Here is an 18,520-nt window from a genome sequence, read left to right on the forward strand (position 1 = left end):
CCAGATTTCCGTTGGAAGATGCAACGGTTCCGGTGACGGTAGCCAGTTCTCGCGTCCACGCAGCTCCGCTTCCGCTCGGGGCGCAATAACTTCCGACTCCACCTTCCGCGCCTCGGGCGAGGAAGAGACGCGACCATATGCGCATGCCCCGAATTTATCACGGAGGGGCGGGGCTGAGGCTGCGGGAGCTGGAGGGGGGAAGAAAAGGGAATTCCAACCTGTGGAACCTTGGGGGGTCCCCGGGGTCGGCGCCTTCCCATTGACTGTGGGCGGTGCAAGGGACGGAGGCTCTGGTGGCTCGTGGGGGTGTTGGGGTCCACAGGGGGAGGGAGGGGAGTGTCAGAGTGTGAGTGGGGTACGGGTATTCCAAGTTTGCCGGCCTCCCGGTCTGACGCCGGGGAGGGAGAGCTCAGGCCGCCATGCGGGACAGGACCCACGAGCTGAGGCAGGTGAGACGCCAGGGCAGCGGGGATGGGGGCGCGCGGACGAACTGGAACGCAGGACTCCTGGTCTTCGGGGTAGGGAGGGGTGGCTGATGGCCAGGAAGGAAAGTCCCGGAAGCCTGTGGGTCCTGCGGGGTGACAGCCGCAGCGAAACAGTGGTGCCAATGACTCCGGGCCTGGCAGGGGGATGACAGCTCGGACGAAGAGGACAAGGAGCGAGTCGCGCTGGTGGTGCACCCGGGCACGGCACGGCTGGGGAGCCCGGACGAGGAGTTCTTCCAGAAGGTAAGGGGATGGAGTCTTGGCCTGGATTCGCGAGGGGGTAGGAGGACCCGAGGAGCAGCGTGGTCTGGAGTACCCCATATCTCTTTCAGCCCTCTCGGTCACCCTCCCCAGGTCCGGACAATTCGGCAGACTATTGTCAAGCTGGGGAATAAAGTCCAGGAGTTGGAGAAACAGCAGGTCACCATCCTGGCCACGCCCCTTCCTGAGGAGAGTGAGTGAAACCCCGGCTGCATAGCGCATGCTCCGCCCCAGGGATTGTGGGGGTTGTAGTTCCACGCAGGTGGTGGCCAGGGTGGTTTGTTGAGGTGGGGGCTGCTGTTTGGGAGTCGTGGCCTTCTCTTATTCAGGCATGAAGCAGGAGCTGCAGAACCTGCGCGACGAGATCAAACAGCTGGGGAGGGAGATCCGCCTGCAGCTGAAGGGTGAGCTACTGGGACCTCAGGCAGATCCTTCCCTCTGATCCTGCCCTGTTGTTGGTATATCTGGGGAGTGTGTGGCCCAGAGAAGCCAGTGATATATCCAGGTCACACAGCAGGCCTGGTTCTAGCATCTCTGTCTTCTGGCCTCCAGGCCATTGTACTCTCCACAGCACAAGGCAGTCTCTCAGGTTCTTTTATTTACAATGAAACCATTTACTTACACAGTTATCACTGCCCACTGGGGCATTCTTTGGGCAGGGAGATGGGGTTTTGTTAGGTGGCCTCTGCATTCGTACGGGAACTCAAGTGATGTAATGCAAAGAAAAATAAACTTACTTTCTCCTCTTGGAGGCTCAGCCTTAGTCATTTTATGATAAATTATATTTCCCTAAAAATCCTATGGAGACAAGTACCCCCAATACCCCTGTGTCTTCCCACAGCCATAGAGCCCCAGAAGGAGGAAGCTGATGAGAACTATAACTCCATCAACACAAGAATGAGAAAAACCCAGGTGGGTTTTTTTTCTCAGAAATGACATTTCAGCAAATGTTTCATGAAGTAGTAGATGACAGATGTATGAAGGAAGGGCCTGTAGAGGTCATGGAGTCCAATTGGATGATTTTTCCAAGTGGGGAACCTGAGCTCAGAGAGAGAAAGAACTTGCTCAAGGTCAGGAAACCAGGTCTCCTGATGCTCAGTCCGGTTATAACACCCTGCTTTATTTTCTTCCATTCAATAAGAAGTTACTTATTGACCCCAGACAAGACCTAGGCTTGACTGTGGGACACGTTTTCTTTTCTTTTTGCCTCAGCCTCCTGAATAGCTGGGATTACAGGCGGACACCACCATGCCGAGTTAATTTTTGTATTTTTAGTAGAGACGGGGTTTCCCCATGTTGGCCAGGCTGGTCTCGAACTCCTGACCTCAGGTGACCCTCCTGCCTTGGCCTCCCAAAGTGCTGGAATTACAGGCGTGAGCCACTGCGCCCAGCTGGGACACGTGTTTTCTAGGAGTCAACATGAGGAGTTAGGGTTCAATAGGGGATAAAGACATTACTCACGTGGGATCTGGTGGCTAATGGCGCTGCCCAGGGAAGGAGAGTGAGAAGTCACAAATTGACTGGCAGGTTTGCTATCTGTGTGACAGGGACATCCTTAGTCCCACAGGTGGAATTCAAGAAGTCAGGAAGTGGAACTTCCCTGGGGCGACACTGAAGAGGAACTCCCCTGGTGTAATATCTTTTTTTAAAAAATTATTATTATTTTTTTGAGATGGAGTCTCTCTCTGTCGCCCAGGCTGGAGTACAGTGGCACAGTCTTGGCTGACTGCAACCTCCACCTCCTTCAAGCGATAATCCTCCCTCAGCCTCACAAGTAGCTGGGATTACAGGCGTACACCACCACACCTGGCTAGTTTTTTATATTTTTGGTAGAAATGAGGTTTCACCATGTTGGCCAGGCTGGTCTTGAACTCCTGACCTCAAGTCCTCAAGTGATCCACCTGCTTTGGCCTCCCAAAGTGCTATGATTACAGGCATGAGCCACCGTGCACGGCCCCTGGGGTGATATCTTAGTAAGGAGATTTGCAGTGATCTGACTGGCCCTCTTTGTGTCCCCAGTGAGGAGGATACCAAGAGGTCAGGGTTGGAGTAGTTGAGCCCAGGGCTCAGCAAGGACCCCAGATTGAAGATGAAACAGCTTGGGCATCTTGGAAGGGTGCAGCTGGAACCAGGAGAGCAGATGTATCTCTGGAAAAGGAACTCCAAGGAATGAGCATATTTAAGGTCTCAGGAGAAGGGGCAAGGCAGAGCAGATGCCCCAGAGCCAGTGTTTCTGGGGAAGCCTGTGGTGGTGATTGGCATGAGTGGTCGAGGGCCCATGTGGGCCTGTTGCACCTGTTTCGCCCAGGCAGCATGTTCATCTCTAGGCATAGGAACTGTGGTGTAGGCAGCAAGGTTGGCATTCAGCAAGCATTCAGCAGTTACATATTGGGTGCCTACTGTGTGCCAGACCTTTTTGGAACTGTTTAGGGTACAGCAGTGAATCAATGATCCCTATCCTCATGGAACTTCCCTTCTGGTGTAGACAATCACCGTAATAAATAAGTGAATTATTTAGAACATAATAAGCATTAAGGAAAAAAGAGCAGGGGAAGAGGGACTGAGCATGCTGGAGGAGGGTAGCGTTGCAGTTGAAAGCAAGTGGAGGAAGCTTCATTCAGAAGGTGACATCTGAACAAAAGACTTAAAGGTGTTTGCGGGGAATGGGCATTCTAGGTAGAATGAGAAGTGAATGCAAAGGTTTAAGCTGAGAGTGTGCTTTGTCTAGGGAGGGCTGTAAGGAGACCAATGTGGATGGGCAGAGGGAGGGAACAGTAAGAGGAAGCAAGATCAGAGAGGGCTGGCCGTGCACCTTGGCTCACACCTGTGATCCCAGCACTTTGGAGGCTGAGGTGGGAGGATTGGTTGAGCCCAGGCGTTTGAGACCAGCCTGGGCAACATTGCGAGACCCCATCTCTCTCTGTTTTTTTTTTTGAGACAAGGTCTCACTCTGTCACCCAGGCTGGAGTGCAGTGGTGCCATCTCTGCTCACTGCAGCCTCCGCCTCCTGAGTTCAAGCCATTCTCCTGCTTCAGCCTCCCAAGTAGCTGGGACTACAGGCACCCACCACTGCACCCAGTTAATTTTTGTATTTTTAGTAGAGATGGGGTTTCACCATGTTGGCCAGGCTGGTCTTGAACTCCGACCTCAGGTGATCTGCCTACCTCAGCCTCCCAAAGTGCTGAGATTACAAGCATGAGCCACCGTGCGGGTCAACCCTGTCTCTATTAAAAATAAAAATAGGCCAGGTGCAGTGGCTCACACTTGTAATCCCAGCACTTTGGGAGGCTGAGGTGGGTGGATCACCTGAGGTCAAGAGATTGAGACCATCCTGGCCAACATGGTGAAACCCCATCTCTACTAAAAATACAAAAATTAACCATGCATGGTGATGTTCATCTGTAGTCCCAGCTACTTGGGAGGCTGAGGCAAGAGAATCGCTTGAACCCAGGAGGCCAAGGTTGTGGTGAACCAAGATTGCGCCACTGCACTCCAGCCTGGGCAATAAGAACGAAACTCTGTCTCAAAAAATAAATAATAAATAAATAAAAATAAAAAAGATCATGGAGGGCCACATAGACTTGCTAAGGGCTTTGGCTTTTTGTCTAAGAGAAATGGGGGAGCCTGTCAAGGTCATCACAAAGTGGTTAAGGTGGCAGACCCCGCGTAAGAGCTCATGCTATTTGCTCACTTTACTATGGGATTGCCGAGGCCCAGACCGGGCAAGGATCCTCCCAGGGCACCCAGCCTATATTCTTCATCTTTAGCATGGGGTCCTGTCCCAGCAATTCGTGGAGCTCATCAACAAGTGCAATTCAATGCAGTCCGAATACCGGGAGAAGAACGTGGAGCGGATCCGGAGGCAGCTGAAGATCAGTGAGTTGTGTGTGCCCAGCCTGGCCTGCAGGGGCAGGTAATCCCAACCCAGCCCTGAGCCTGGCCTTTTCCTTCACAGCCAATGCTGGGATGGTGTCTGACGAGGAGCTGGAGCAGATGCTGGATAGTGGGCAGAGCGAGGTGTTCGTGTCCAATGTGAGTGGCCACAGCCAGCCCCTCTCTGCTGTGCCTCCCATCTCCTCTGATTCCTATCCCGTTCTTGACCTCCTGGGCTCAGGTGATCCTCCTGTCTCAGCCTCCCGAGTAGCTGGGACTATAGGTGTGAGCCACTGGACTCCGCTTGCTATGTCCCTTTCTGATTGAGGGGACCCTGAGGCCCCTAAGGGAATTAATTAGCTAACCTGGAGTCACCCATCAGATTCCAGGCTGAGGGCTCCCCAGAAGTTCAACAGGAGCTTCTGACCTGCTGTCGGTCTCCCTGTGAACAGTTGCCCCACTCCTGTCCACCCCCTAGATCCTGAAGGACACACAGGTGACTCGACAGGCCTTAAATGAGATCTCGGCCCGGCACAGTGAGATCCAGCAGCTTGAACGCAGTATTCGTGAGCTGCACGATATCTTCACTTTTCTGGCTTCTGAAGTGGAGATGCAGGTGAGTGCCCCGCGCAGCCCCAGACGTGATACCAGGCTCAGTCCAAACTGCCAGCCTCCTGCCACCCTTAGATTCTCTCCCTGAGGCTTTTGTGTCTTCCAGGTTTGGCCATCCCCCCAAATTGGTGCTTATTCTTATCTTTAGCTGTACCCCGAGAATGGCGCCTGCCTCTGCTGCTACCCAGATACCCACTCCCTTCTGCATAGCACCCTGCCCTGTCTCCAAAACTTGAGCCTGCCCAGGTCTGGCCCCAGCCCTGGCTCCCCCTCCACTAACAGCATCCACCCTGATACCTCTCAGAGGTTCAGTCAGAGTTGCCTTAGAGGGGCTGCCTCCTAACATCTGTACAAGGCTGGGGTGGGGGCGGTGTCCCCCTGGCCCTGGTTGCGTGAGTTGAGTTGAGCTTCCAGCCCTGTCCTGGAGGAGCTGGCCTCAGTCATGCTACAACCAGTGCCCTTTTGCAGCTGAGACTTACAGGAAAGAGATCTCATTCAGTAGGAGCACTGAGACCTGAGGCTGGTGGTGCCAGGAGGAGGCAGGGATAGGGAGGGCTTTGCAGCAGCTGTAGATAGGCCTGGAAGAATGGGTAAATTCAGACAGATTTGTGAAGGCACAGTTCACCATCTGTGAAAGGTATGAGCCATTTGAGGTCCTTAGCTCCAAGCTACCACTGCAGATAGAGGTCATATGGGATAAGCGAGCAGGGGACAAGGGACTACATGATAGAAGGGACCTGGAAGCCATCTCCAAGGAGCCTGAACTTTTGTCAGATCGAGTCTTGCCCTTGTCTTTGTTAGTGCAATCTTTTTTTTCCTGCCAGGAATGCTCTTCAGTCATCTGGGGTGGGGTGGGCAAAGGCATCCTTACCTCCCTGAATCACCCCATCCTCTGAGCAGGGGGAGATGATCAATCGGATTGAGAAGAACATCCTGAGCTCAGCGGACTACGTGGAACGCGGGCAGGAGCACGTCAAGACAGCCCTGGAGAACCAGAAGAAGGCGAGGAAGGTGAGCCTCCCAGGCCCAGCCTCTGCCCCAGGCACCCTCTGTGACTTCCCTGACCCCCTCCTCTCCCACAGAAGAAAGTCTTGATTGCCATCTGTGTGTCCATCACCGTCGTCCTCCTAGCAGTCATCATTGGCGTCACAGTGGTTGGATAATGTCACACATTGTTGGTGAGATGTTGTGGGCTGCCCTCTGGCCTGCCCCAGCCCTGGCCCCAGCCCTCCCTTCTCCCTCAGACCCTGTTCTCCCTCCTTTCCTTACAGGCACTAGGAGCACCAGGGACCCAGGGCCTGGCCTTCTCTCCCAGCAGCCTGGGGGACAGGGCAGAGCCTCCAGCTGGACCCCTTCCTCACACTGGCCCCTATGCAGAAGGGCAGACAGTTCTTCTGGGGTTGGCAGCTGCTCATTCATGGTGGCCTCCTCCTTCAGGCCTCAGTGCCTGGGGGAGGCCTGCACTGTCCTGATTGGTCGGGACACACAGTTTTGTAAAAAATTAAAAAACAAAAAAGAGCATAGAAAGCCCTGTGCACGTGTGTTCCTGGAAGGGCTGGCCCAAGGCTTCCGGGCATCCAACCTCCCTACCTCCTGGACGTCCCCAGGGCCAGGGCCAGGTCCAGCCCTGGCTGCTCAGGTCAAACTGCCATGGGTGCTGTGCCCACAGCAGGCTGGCTCTGCCTTTCTGCACCCCCATAGGAATGGGTAGGCAGGGAGGGGTAACACCTGCATCTAGCTCCTCGCTCAGTACTGTCCCCGGGAAAATGCCACTGTGAGTATCTGTCTTGGAAATAAGGCTGACCAGGCCAGGCTGGGATGCAGGTGAGATGGCGGTGTGTTGGGGGCATCAGTGGGCCTTCTTGTGGCCCAGAGGAAGAGGCACCATGAAGAACTGCCTAATTGAGGCTGTCACTTTGGATGCAGTGGACAGGGATGGTCTGGTTTCAGCAGGGATGACATTGGAGTGGAATGTTAAGTGGGGAGAATCTAGTTACGGAGAGAAGCTGGGGAAGAGGTTGCCAGGCAGAAAGCACAGGAGGCTGGGCCCTGTGACCAACAAAAGCATCATCTTTTACATAAGAGTTCAGGCAGGGCGTGGTGGCCCACACCAATAATCTCAGCACTTTGGGAGGCCCAGGCAGGAGGATCTCTTGAGCCCAGGAGCTTGAGACCAGCCTAGGCAGGATGGTGCAACCTCTTCTCTTTAGAGAATAATAATTTTAAAAATTAGCCAGGCGTGATGGTAAGTGTTTGTCGTCCCAACTACTCCAAAGGCTGAGGTGGGAGGATCGCTTGAGCCCAGGAGATTAAGGCTGCAGTGAGCCATGGTCATCCCACTGCACTCCATCCTGGGTGACAGAGTGAGACCCTGTCTCAATAATAGGCCGGGTGCCTGTAATCCCACCACTGTGGGAGGCTGAGGCGGGCGGATCACGAAGTCAGGAGATCGAGACCATCCTGGCTAACACGGTGAAACCCCATCTCTACTAAAAATACAAAAAAATTAGCTGGGCATAGTGGCAGGCGCCTGTAGTCCTAGCTACTCGGGAGGCTGAGGCAGGAGAATGGCGTGAACCCAGGAGGTGGAGCTTGCAGTGAGCCAAGATTGCGCCACTGCACTCCAGCCTGGGCGACAGTTAGACCCCATCTCAAAAAAAAAGAAAAAAAAAATAATAATAATAATCAGCAGCAGCATAGAGAGCTGGTGATCCTGGATCAGTGCACCTGGTGGCTGAGGGATACCTGGCTGAAGCAGTAAGTGGCAGCAGATAAGCCTGACCCCTGATTTCTTCCATAAGGTACCTGAGATCCAAGCCTGACTAAATTTCTTTCTTTTTTTTTTTCTTTTTGAGACAGAGTCTTGCTCTTTCGCCTAGGCTGGAGTGCAGTGGCGCTGTCTCAGCTCACTGCAAGCTCCGCCTCCCGGGTTCACGCCATTCTCCTGCCTCAGCATCCCGAGTAGCTGAGACTACAGGCGTCCGCCACCACCCGGCTAATTTTTTGTATTTTTGTATTTTTAGTAGAGACGAACATTTCACCATGTTAGCCAGGATGGTCTCCATCCCCTGACCTCGTGATCCACCTGCCTCGGCCTCCCAAAGTGCTGGGATTACAGGCGTGAGCCACCGCGCCCCGCCAGCCCTGACTAAATTTCTAAGGGCTCCTAGTCCTGATGCCTAATTTTTGGAGTGGACGTGGCTCCTGTTCCCTGACACCTAGTTTTAAAGGGTAAACCGGCTCCTGGCTCCTGCCTGTTTGCAGTAGGGTGGCGCTTAGCTCTGACCTCCAAGGTCTGGGGACTGCGTCGCAGCCGCCCAGTCCATCCCACTTTCAATCCTACAGGCCCCTGCTGTTGCTGCCGCTGCCGCTGCTCCTAGCTGCCCAGTCTGGCGGGCTCAGTCCCGCATTGCCACGCATGGGAGACCGCCTCGCGGAAGCGCTGGATGTGGCTTCGCTGATGCACGTTGGACCGGGCCCTGGACTGGGCTAGGGGAAGGGCAGGAGGGCGGAATTGGGCCCGAGGGCCGGGCCTGGCCGACCCCCGACTGCTCTGCCTCCATGGAGGCTGGCGGCCCGGCAGAGCCTCCCGGTGGCCCTGGAGTGCGGGTTGTCCTGTCGGAGATCACCCGCAATTGGGCGAGATCACCCGCAATTGGGCGAGCTGTGCATGGGGCGTGGCCGAGGCCGTGGTTTGGTTGCAATTGGCCAGCGGGACCTAAGTGTTGTCTCTGAAGAGCATGGGCATTAGTCTGGAGGGTCCTGGGAGAGTGATCTCTGCCCCATCAAATGGCATTTAGGTCTAGGAAGCAGGTGTGGGCGGGGCCTTAGGGCGAGGCACAGACATACCCCGAAGTGGCTGGATTGTAGACCGCAAGGGGCTGGATCGAACCCCCAAAAGACACTGGAAGGCTGTGTGGCTGAGGAGGGTCCAGCAGGTCCAGTGTTTGGTAGGCTTTACAGGAAGGAGCTCCACTTTCTCAAGAGTGTGCAGATGCGATCTAGGTGTGTCCACCCGATGGGAGTTGTGGGGCCGGGCGGATGCTGCCCCAGTACAAAGCTGATTTGGACCTAGGGCCTCTGGACTTCCCTGATTCTCTGCTTGCATCTCCAGCAAACTCCTGTCCCGTTGGCTGCCTTCATCCACTCTCTCACCTCTCTGCCTTCAGAGTAAAATTGCAAGATCTGTGGTGCTTACTGGGATCTGATAGAGTCTCTCGGCATGCACTGTCTATGCAGCGGGGATCCACGTGCATCGGGGGTCCATGTGCAGTGTGTGCCTCTTCTTAGCCATGCTGGACAGCACCACCCCTGAAAAGCAGCTCCCCTGTTTACCCAGAAAGCCGTCCAGAACCTCCTGGAAAAGGTGGCCTGATAGCAGTGGCCTCGGATGCCAGGCTCAATCCTTTGAACTTTTCCTGTGGGCTGTCAGGACCCATAGAAGGTCTTTGAGCAGGTGAGTTTGGAGCAGACCTGGTAGGCAAGCGAACAGGTGGATGCATGCACTGGAGATTCCATGGGCTCCCCTGTGGACATCTCTTCCCTTTGGAAAACTGCCCTGAGTGAGGGTCTAAGGGCAGGGTTTGCATTGAAATCCTAGCTTTGCTGCTGTCAGCCCAACTTTTAGGCAACAGGGTCTTGGTTAGATGTGACATTTCCAAGTCCATCTTGTATCACAGCCTGTCAGCTGCAGCTCACTCATTCAATCTATTGTGGTTCAAGTTCCCAAGAAAAGGAATCGGTCTGGTCTACTCTCCAGGCCAGATTACATTTACTTGCCTAGAAATTGTCTGCCCTTAACTCAAGACTTTGCACTGTGGTTCGCATTTGTAATCCCAATACTTTGGGATGCCAAAGCAGAAGTATTGCTTGAGCCCAGGAGTTAAAGACCAGCCAGGGAAATATAACAAGACCCTATCTCTACAAAAATTAAAATTAGGTTGGGTGCAGTGGCTCATGCCTGTAATCCCAGCACTTTGGGAGGCCGAGGCGGGTGGATCATCTGATGTCAGGAGTTCGAGACCAGCCTGACCAACATGGTAAAACCCCATCTCTACTAAATACAAAAAGTTAGCTGGATATGGTGGCGCAGGCCTGTAATCCTACTTGGGAGGCTGAGGCAAGAGAATCACTTGAACTCGGGAGGCGGAGGTTGCAGTGAGCCAAGATTGCCCCATTGCAGTCCAACCTGGGCAACAAGAGCGAAACTCCCTCTCAAAAAAAAAAAAAAAAATTAAAATTAGCCAGGTGCATGCCAGTGGTGCATGCTTGTGGTCCTAGCAACTTGGGACGCTGAAGTGGGAGGATTGCTTGGGCCTGGGATTGAAACCACAGTGAGCCAACATTGTACCACTGCATTCCAGCCTGGACAACAGAGTAAGACCCTGTCTCAAAAAAAAAGAAAGAAAGAAAGAAAAGAAAAGAAAAAAGACTTTGCCCTTGAGTCAAGACTTTACCCTTGGCTAAGATGGATGCAGGAGGTGACATAGTACAAAATGCTGCAGCAGAGCGTGTGTATGTGCTGGAGGAGGAGTGGACTAGGCCAGTGATTGACATCTCCATTCCAGATATGTACTTACCTTCCCTGCTGGGCCCCTCCATATAGGAGCATTACACGCTCATTCGCTGCTTACAATAGGCTTGGCTATAGGACTTGCTTTGGCCAGTGGAATATGAGTATTGACCGGGCACAGTGGCTCACACCTGTAATCCCAGCACTTTGGGAGGATGAGGCAGGTAGATCACCTGAGGTCAAGAGTTCGAGACCAGTCTGGCCAACATGGTGAAACCCTATCTCTACTAAAAGTACAAAATTAGCCAGGCATGGTGGCACAGACCTGTAATCCCAGCTGCTAGGAAGGCTGAGGCAGGAGAATCATTTGAACCCCGGAAGGCGGAGGTTGCATGAACCCAGATCATGCTATTGCTCTCCAGCCTGGACAAAAAGTGAAACTCCATCTCAAAAAAAAAAAAAAAAAAAAAAAAAAAGGTAAAGTATCACTTCCACATAGAAGCTTTAGGCACCATTGAGTACTCTAGCAGTTTCCCATCTCTTCTCCCTCTGCTCAGGCTCATAAACCTGGCAGTTTCCAGATCTAGACTTCTCTTTCAGCCTGCAACCCAGAATGACAATTACGTGAAGCTGGGCTACAGCCTACCTGTAAAATGATAAGGAATTTAAGAAATAAATCTCTCTTGCTGTGAGCCATTGATATATGGAGGTTGTTTGTTAGCACATCCGAATGTTTAAACAAACTGTTACAGAATTAGTACCCAGAAATGGTGTGCTGCAACAATAAAAAATAAGCCTAGGCCAGGCATGGTGGCTCACACCTGTAATCCCTGCATTTTGGGAGGCCAAGGCAGGTGGGTCACCTAAGGTTAAGAGTTTGAAACCAGCCTGGCCAACATGACAAAACCCTGTCTCTACTAAAAATACAAAAAAAAAAAAAAAAAAAAATTAGCTAGGCATGGTGATAGGTGCCTGTAATCCCAGCTAGAGGCTGAGGCAGGAGAATCACTTGGACCCAGGAGGCAGAGGTTGCAGTAAGCTAAGATTGCGCCACTGTACTCCAGCCTGGATGATGGAGTGAGACTTCATCTCAAAAAATTAAAAAGCAAAAATAAAATATTAAAAATTAGCCGGGTGTGGTGGCATGTGCCTGTAGTCCCAGCTACTTGGGAGGCTGAGATGGGAGGATCACTTGAGCCCAGGTGGCAAAGGTTGCAGTGAGCCAAGATTGCGCCACTGCACTCCAGCCTGGTTCAAAAAAAAAAAAAACCCAGCCAGGCACGGTGGCTCATGCCTGTAATCCCAGCACTTTGGGAGGCCGAGGTGGGTGGATCACCTGAGGTCAGGATTTTGAGACCAGCCTGGCAAACATGGTGAAACCCTGTCTCCACTAAAAATACAAAAATTAGCCGGGAGTGGTGGCACGCACCTGTAATCCCAGCTACTCAGGAGGCTGAGGCTGGAGAATCGATTGAACCTCAGATGCGGAGGTTGCTGTGAGCCAACATTGAGCCACTGCACTCCAGCCTGGGCGACAGAGCAAGCCTCTGTCTCAAAAAAAAAAAAAAAAAAAAAAAAAAAACTAAACTATGTAAACTATGAGACATTGAAGTTGAGCTGGACAGTGGCTGGTAAGGGAACTGTCATTGGAAGTTGGAAAGATGGTGACATGTGTTATGCAATGGTGAAGGGTTTGGTTAAACTGTAAGCTTATAACCAAATGAGCTTTAGGCTTTAAGTAAAGAACTGGGGAAAGGGAATACTGGTAGCATGCTGTTGCTGCTGTTGCATGCATTTGAGGAGTTACTGGAAGAAAGAGATGACTCAGAAATTAATTGGTCAGTTTTTAAGCAGAAATGGAAGAGAATATAGAAACTTGAGGCAAGTGATCCACATTTTTAACCAGTAAAAGATACAACTGAGACAGTCCTTGAGCCACAAGGGTTTTTAAATTTCTTTTTTTTTTTTTTTTTTTTTTGAGACAGAGTCTCGCTCTGTCGCCCAGGCTGGAGTGCAGTGGCGCAATCGGGGGTCACTGCAAGGTCCGCCTCCTGGATTCACGCCATTCTCCTGCCTCAGCCTCCCAAGTAGCTGGGACTACAGGCGCCCGCCACTCGCCTGGCTAGTTTTTTGTTGTTGTTGTTGTTGTTGTTGTTTTGTTTGTTTGTTTGTTTGTTTGTTTTTAGTAGAGACAGGGTTTCACTGTATTAGCCAGGATGGTCTCGATCTCCTGACCTTGTGATCCGCCCATCTCGGCCTCCCAAAGTGCTGGGATTACAGGCTTGAGCCACCGCGCCCGGCCGAGCCACAAGGTTTTTGTTTTGTTTTTTGAGACACAGTCCTGCTCTTGTTTCCAAGGCCACCTTCTGGGTTCAAGCCTTTCTCCTGACTCAGTCTGCCGAGTAGCTGGGATTACAGGTGTGCACCACCACGCCCAGCTAATTTTTGTATTTTCAGTAGAGATGGGTTTCACCATGTTGGCCAGGCTGGTCTTAAACTTCTGACCTCAAGTGATCCTCCCACCTCAGCCTCCCAAAGTGCTGGGATTACAGGTGTCAGCCACTGCCACTGGTTGAGCTACAAGGTTTGATTAAAAGTCATCTTTGTGGAAAGGGCCATATCAAGTATGTGGCTATTATGTCCTTTGTAAAAATCTCCAAACTGATCAAAGTGGTTCCCAATAAATCCTCTCAGCTAGTCAAGATGATTCGGAGAAAAGAGGTTAAGAGTGTAGCTCATCTTGGCCAGGCGCAGTGGCTCACGCCTATAATTCCAGCACTTTGGGAGGCTGAGGCGGGCGGATCACGAGGTCAGGAGATCGAGACCAGCCTAGCTAACACGGCACAACCCCGTCTCTACTAAAAATACAAAAAATTAGCTGGGCGTGGTGGCGGGCGCCTGTAGTCCCAGCTTCTCATAAGGCTGAGGCAGGAGAATGGTGTGAACCCAGGAGGCGGCGGAGCTTGCAGTGAGCGGAGGTCATGCCACTGCACTCCAGCCTGGGCGACAGAGTGAGACTCGGTCTCAGAAAAAAAAAAAAAAAAAGAAAACAATTATGGGTATGCTGTTGACCCACGGATCTGAATGGAGTAAAATACATAAGTTCGGTTTTGGAGGGAATTGCCCTGCTTCCACTGCCTAACACCCCCTCACCCTGACAGAAAGACACCAGGTTAAATTTTGACCATGAGTGTTCAAGACTTAGTACGACTTTTAGGTCCCCAAATTTCTTTTTTTTTTTTTGAGATTGGGTCTCACTGTGTCACCCAGCCTGGAGTGCAGTGAGGCAACCACAGCTCACTATAACCTCGAACTTCTGGTCTCACACAATCCTCCTGCCTCAGCCTCCCAAGTAGCTGGGACTGCAGGCCCATGCCACCCCAACAGGCTAATTTTTGTTTTTTGGGTTTTTTTGAAACAAAATCTCATTCTCACCCAGGCTGAAGTACAGTGGCATGATCTTGGCTCACTGCAACCTTCACTTCCTGGGCTTGAGTGATCCACCTACCTCAGCCTTCCAAGTAGCTGGGACTACAGGTATGTGCCACCATGCCCGGCTAATTTTTGTATTTTTTTGGTAGAGACAGGGTCTTGCTATGTTGCCCAGGCTGGTCTCGAACTCCTGAGCTCAAGCGATTCACCTGTCTTGGCCTCCCAAAGTGCTGGCATTATAGGCGGGTGGTGTACCACCATGCCCAGCCTATTTTTGTTTTGTTTTGTTTTGTCTTGAGATGAAGTCTTGCTCTGTCACTCCAGCTGGAGTGCAGTGGCACAATCAAGCCTCACTGCAGCCTCCACCTCTGGGGCTCCAGTGATCCTCCCACCTCAGCCTTCTGAGTAGCTGGGACTACAGGTGTGCACCACCATGCCTGGCTAATTTTTCTATTTTTTTGTAGACAGGGTTTCAGCCTGTTGCCCAAGCTGGTCTTGAACTTCTGGTCTTAAGGAGTTCTCCCTCCTTGGCTTCCCAAAGTGATGGAATTACAGGTGTGAGCCACCATGCTCAGCCTAATTTTTCTATTTCAGGTTTTTATTTTTTATTTGGTAGAGATGGGGGTCTCAGTATGTTGCCCAGGCTGGCCTCAAGCGATCCTGGCCTCAAGTGATACTCCTGCCTCAGCCTCTCAAAGTGCTGTGATTACAGGTGTGAGCCACCATGCCGGGCCTGGGTCTCTCTATTTATTTATTTATTTATTTATTTATTTATGTTTTCTTTTCTTTTGAGACGGAGTCTTGCTCTGTCGCCCAGGCTGGAGTGCAGTGGCACGATCTCGGCTCACTGCAAGCTCCGCTTGCCGGGTTCACGCCATTCTCCTGCCTCAGCCTCCTGAGTAGCTGGGACTACAGGCACCCGCCACCACGCCTGGTTAATTTTTTTGTGTATTTTTAGTAGAGACAGGGTTTCACCATGTTCGCCAGGATGGTCTCGATCTCTTGACCTCGTGATCCGCCCACCTCAGCCTCCCAAAGTGCTGGGATTACAGGTGTGAGCCACCACACCTGGCCATGGGTCTCCAAATTTCTATGGGCATGAAGGAGACTGAGAAAGCTACTCTACTTCAGAAAGACATAACCTCCAGTGTCCTCTCAGTTGTGGCCAAGGAGAATAAGCGGAAAAGGGTGGTTCACTCTAAGGGCAGAGCCAAGAATGTGGTGAAGAATGAACTGGGGAACTCTTCCCACTCTCAGGGAAAGGTGGGGTTCTTCTCAACATCTGCCTAACAGCACTTTAGACTTACTGGGGACCAGAGCCTGCTGTGTGTCTCCCGTCTCTTCTTCTTCTTTCTTTTTCTTTTTCTTCTTCTTCTTTTTCTTCTTCTTCTTCTTCTTCCTCTTCCTCTTCCTCTTCCTCTTCTTCTTCTTCTTCTTTCTTCTCCTTCTCCTTCTCCTTCCTCCCCCTCCTCCTTCCTCCCCCTCCTCCTTCCTCCCCCTCCTCCTTCCTCCCCCTCCTCCTTCCTCCCCCTCCTCCTTCCTCCCCCTCCTCCTTCCTCCTCCTTCCTCCTCCTTCCTCCTCCTTCCTCCTCCTTCCTCCTCCTTTCTTCTTCTTTCTTCTTTCTTTTCTTCTTTCTTCTTTCTTCTTTCTTTCTTCTTTCTTCTTTCTTCTTTCTTCTTCTTCTTCCTTTCTTTTTTTTTTTTTTTTTGAGACAGAGTTTCACTCTTGTTGCCCAGGTTGGAGTGCAATGGCACTATCTTGGCTCACTGCAACCTCTGCCTCCTGGGTTCCAGCGATTCTCCTGTCGCAGCCTCCTGAATAGCTGGGACTACAGGCGCCCGCCACCACGCCCGGCTAATTTTTTGTATTTTTAGTAGAGATCGGGTTTCACTATGTTGGCCAGGCTGGTCTCGAACTGCTGACCTCATGATCTGCCCCCCTCGGCCTCCCAAAGTGCTGGATTTACAGACGTGAGCCACCGTGCCTGGCTAAATTTTGTTTTCACCATGTTGGCCAAGGTGGTCTCAAACTCCTGACCTCAGGTGATCCACTGGCCTTGGCCTCCCAAAGTGCTGGGATTACAGGCATGAGACTCCGTGCCAGGCCCCGTCCCTCCTTCTGAACAGGAGTGTGCTCTGCCGTTCTCCTGTCCTTGTTCTGCTTTGTATGTTGGATGTGTGCATGCATATGTGTGTGTGTGTAGAAATGGGACAGAGATAACTTGTCTCTGTCTCTCTTTTATTTTGTAGCTCATAGGTCTCTGAATCAAGAGAAGCTGCATCTGGACCTGATATAGAAGAGACTATTAGAGATCCTGGGCTTGAGGCTGATTCCATGTCAGATGGGTCACTTAGGTGGTCTCCCTTCGGAAGGGGATGCATTTATTTTGCATATGGAAGAAAATGCAAAGGCAGTATTTGTAAGGAAGAGGGCAGACGGGGGAAGATTTTATAATTGTTCAAAAACATTCACTGGGCTGGGTGCGGTGGCTCATGCCTATAATCCCAGTGCTTTGGGAGGGTGAGGCAGGAGGATCACTTGAGGCCGAGTTTGAGACCAGCATGGGCAACATAGTGAGACCCTATCTCTACAAAAAATAAAACAATAAAAAAAAATTAGCTGGGCGTGGTGGTGCTTGCCTGTAGTCGTAGCTACAGGCTGAGGTGGGAGGATCGCTTAAGCTCAGGAGGTAGAGGCTGCAGTGAGTTATGATTGCACCATGCACCCATGCACTCCAGCCTGGGCAACACAAGAAGACACTGACTCTAAATAACCAACAAAACAAAATCACATGTATTCACTGGCCCTCTCTTTGGGGACCTGCTATATGTTAGGCAGGGATTTAGACCCAACATGGTGGTACCACCTGACATGGCGGGCCCCTTGTCAGGACTTTACCCGCTGAGACTTCCTGCTAGGACTTTTCAGTGCACGAAAAGCACCCTGAGCTCGCCAAAACTCCCCGCTCTGCTCTGCGCAAACTCCTGGACACGTCATTCCTCAGAAATCGAAACCTACAGACCCCGCCTACCTCGCCCTATAAAAGGCCGGATACCTGCCCTGCCTGCGACTTCCTCGGCCCTCCTCCTAGGGGACCGGTGAACCTCGCCCGCAAGCCCAATAAAGGCTACCTCTGTTCTCATCTGCCTCATGTCTTCTTGCTCAGCTCCCCATTACATTGGTGCTGAAACCTGGGAGGAGACCCCTCCCCGGACCCCTGCCGGTTCGGGCAGGCTCTCCTCTCCCCGAGCCAGGACCTCCTCTCTGAGCCGGGAGACGTTTTACCAAATCCAAGACTCAGTTCGATCACTGCTGGGTAAGTTTTCCCCCGTCCTGCAGGCTCCAGAAGTCCATGCCCAAAAACGCGGCCACATCAGGGCTTCCCCCGTCCATCACTTGTGACCTTGGCACCGGGGACTAGGAGACGTCTGACCTCCCTGGAAGCTGCCATACCCTGTACTCCGCGTGGCAGTGAGAGGATGCTCCCGTTGCCTCCGGACTGCTCGCCTCAGGATCATGGGGGCTGCCCAGTCCAAACCAGACCCAAAATCCCTCTGGGGTGCCTCTTGGCTAATTTCCAGACTTTAGGTCTCAGCCAAGACCTAAAACGAAAGCGGCTTATTTTCTTCTGCACAGTGGCATGGCCGCAGTATAAATTGGATAATCAGTCTCAGTGGCCTGCAGAAGGCACTCTAGACTTTAACATCCTCATAGATCTGACCAACTTCTGCAAGAGACTAGGCAAATGGTCCGAGGTACCCTATGTTCAGGCCTTTCGGGACTTGCGCTCCTGCCCAGACCTCTGTGCGCAATGTTCGTTGGCCCAGGTCTTGCTCGCGAAATCTACTTCCTCAAGCAAGGAAAAGGACGATTCTTCCTCTTTCTCTGAGCCCCCGATACTCTTTCCCTACCCCTCCTTCAGTCCCCCGCTCAACCTCCCCCTTACCCTGACCCATCGTTGTCTCCGTCCTTGTCGGCGCCACCCCTTCCCTCCACTCCTCCTGTGTCCCCACCAAACCTGACGGACCCTGTCTCTCCTCCCTCCTCCTCCTGCTCGCCTGTCTCAGCCCATACCCGGTCCAGGACTGACCTCCTGTGCCCCTTGCGGGAAGTGGCAGGCGCCGAAGGAGTGGTCCGGGTCTATGTGCCGTTTTTGCGGGCAGACCTGTCTAAGATTGAAGAGCATGTAGTCTCTTTCTCAGCCAACCCCACTCTGTATATCAAAGAGTTCAGATACCTATGCCAGCATATGACCTCACCTGGCATGATCTCCATGTCATTATGACCTCAACCCTGTCCCCTGAGAAACGGGAGCATATCCTAGCAGCAGCCAGGAAGCATGAT

At 52.1% G+C, this 18,520-nt stretch overlaps 1 protein-coding gene across 6 annotated transcripts; it reads left to right on the forward strand.

Moving 5' to 3' along the window:
- The first annotated feature begins 161 nt into the window (after window positions 1–161).
- Window positions 162–17,319, forward strand: STX4 (syntaxin 4). 6 transcript variants are annotated; one of them, XR_012428808.1, is made up of 12 exons: window positions 162–449; window positions 627–728; window positions 840–939; window positions 1,076–1,150; window positions 1,588–1,658; window positions 4,514–4,622; window positions 4,702–4,778; window positions 5,098–5,235; window positions 6,132–6,242; window positions 6,314–6,409; window positions 8,577–9,687; window positions 16,426–17,319. XR_012428808.1 is itself a non-coding variant. In XM_074026976.1 (11 exons), the coding sequence occupies exons 1-10, from the start codon at window positions 420–422 to the stop codon at window positions 6,392–6,394; spliced, it is 894 nt and encodes a 297-aa protein (XP_073883077.1). In that variant the 5' UTR covers window positions 162–419; the 3' UTR covers window positions 6,395–6,409; window positions 16,426–16,794. The 6 variants fall into 6 exon arrangements, 3 of the variants coding, with proteins under 3 accessions (XP_073883077.1, XP_045239000.1, XP_045238998.1); XR_010583793.2 differs by lacking the exon at window positions 6,314–6,409 and having other exon boundaries at window positions 818–939; XR_010583792.2 differs by lacking the exon at window positions 6,314–6,409.
- Window positions 17,320–18,520: the final 1,201 nt, after the last annotated feature.

This window comes from Macaca fascicularis, chromosome 20, assembly GCF_037993035.2.
Source record: "Macaca fascicularis isolate 582-1 chromosome 20, T2T-MFA8v1.1".
NCBI lineage: Eukaryota > Metazoa > Chordata > Mammalia > Primates > Cercopithecidae > Macaca > Macaca fascicularis.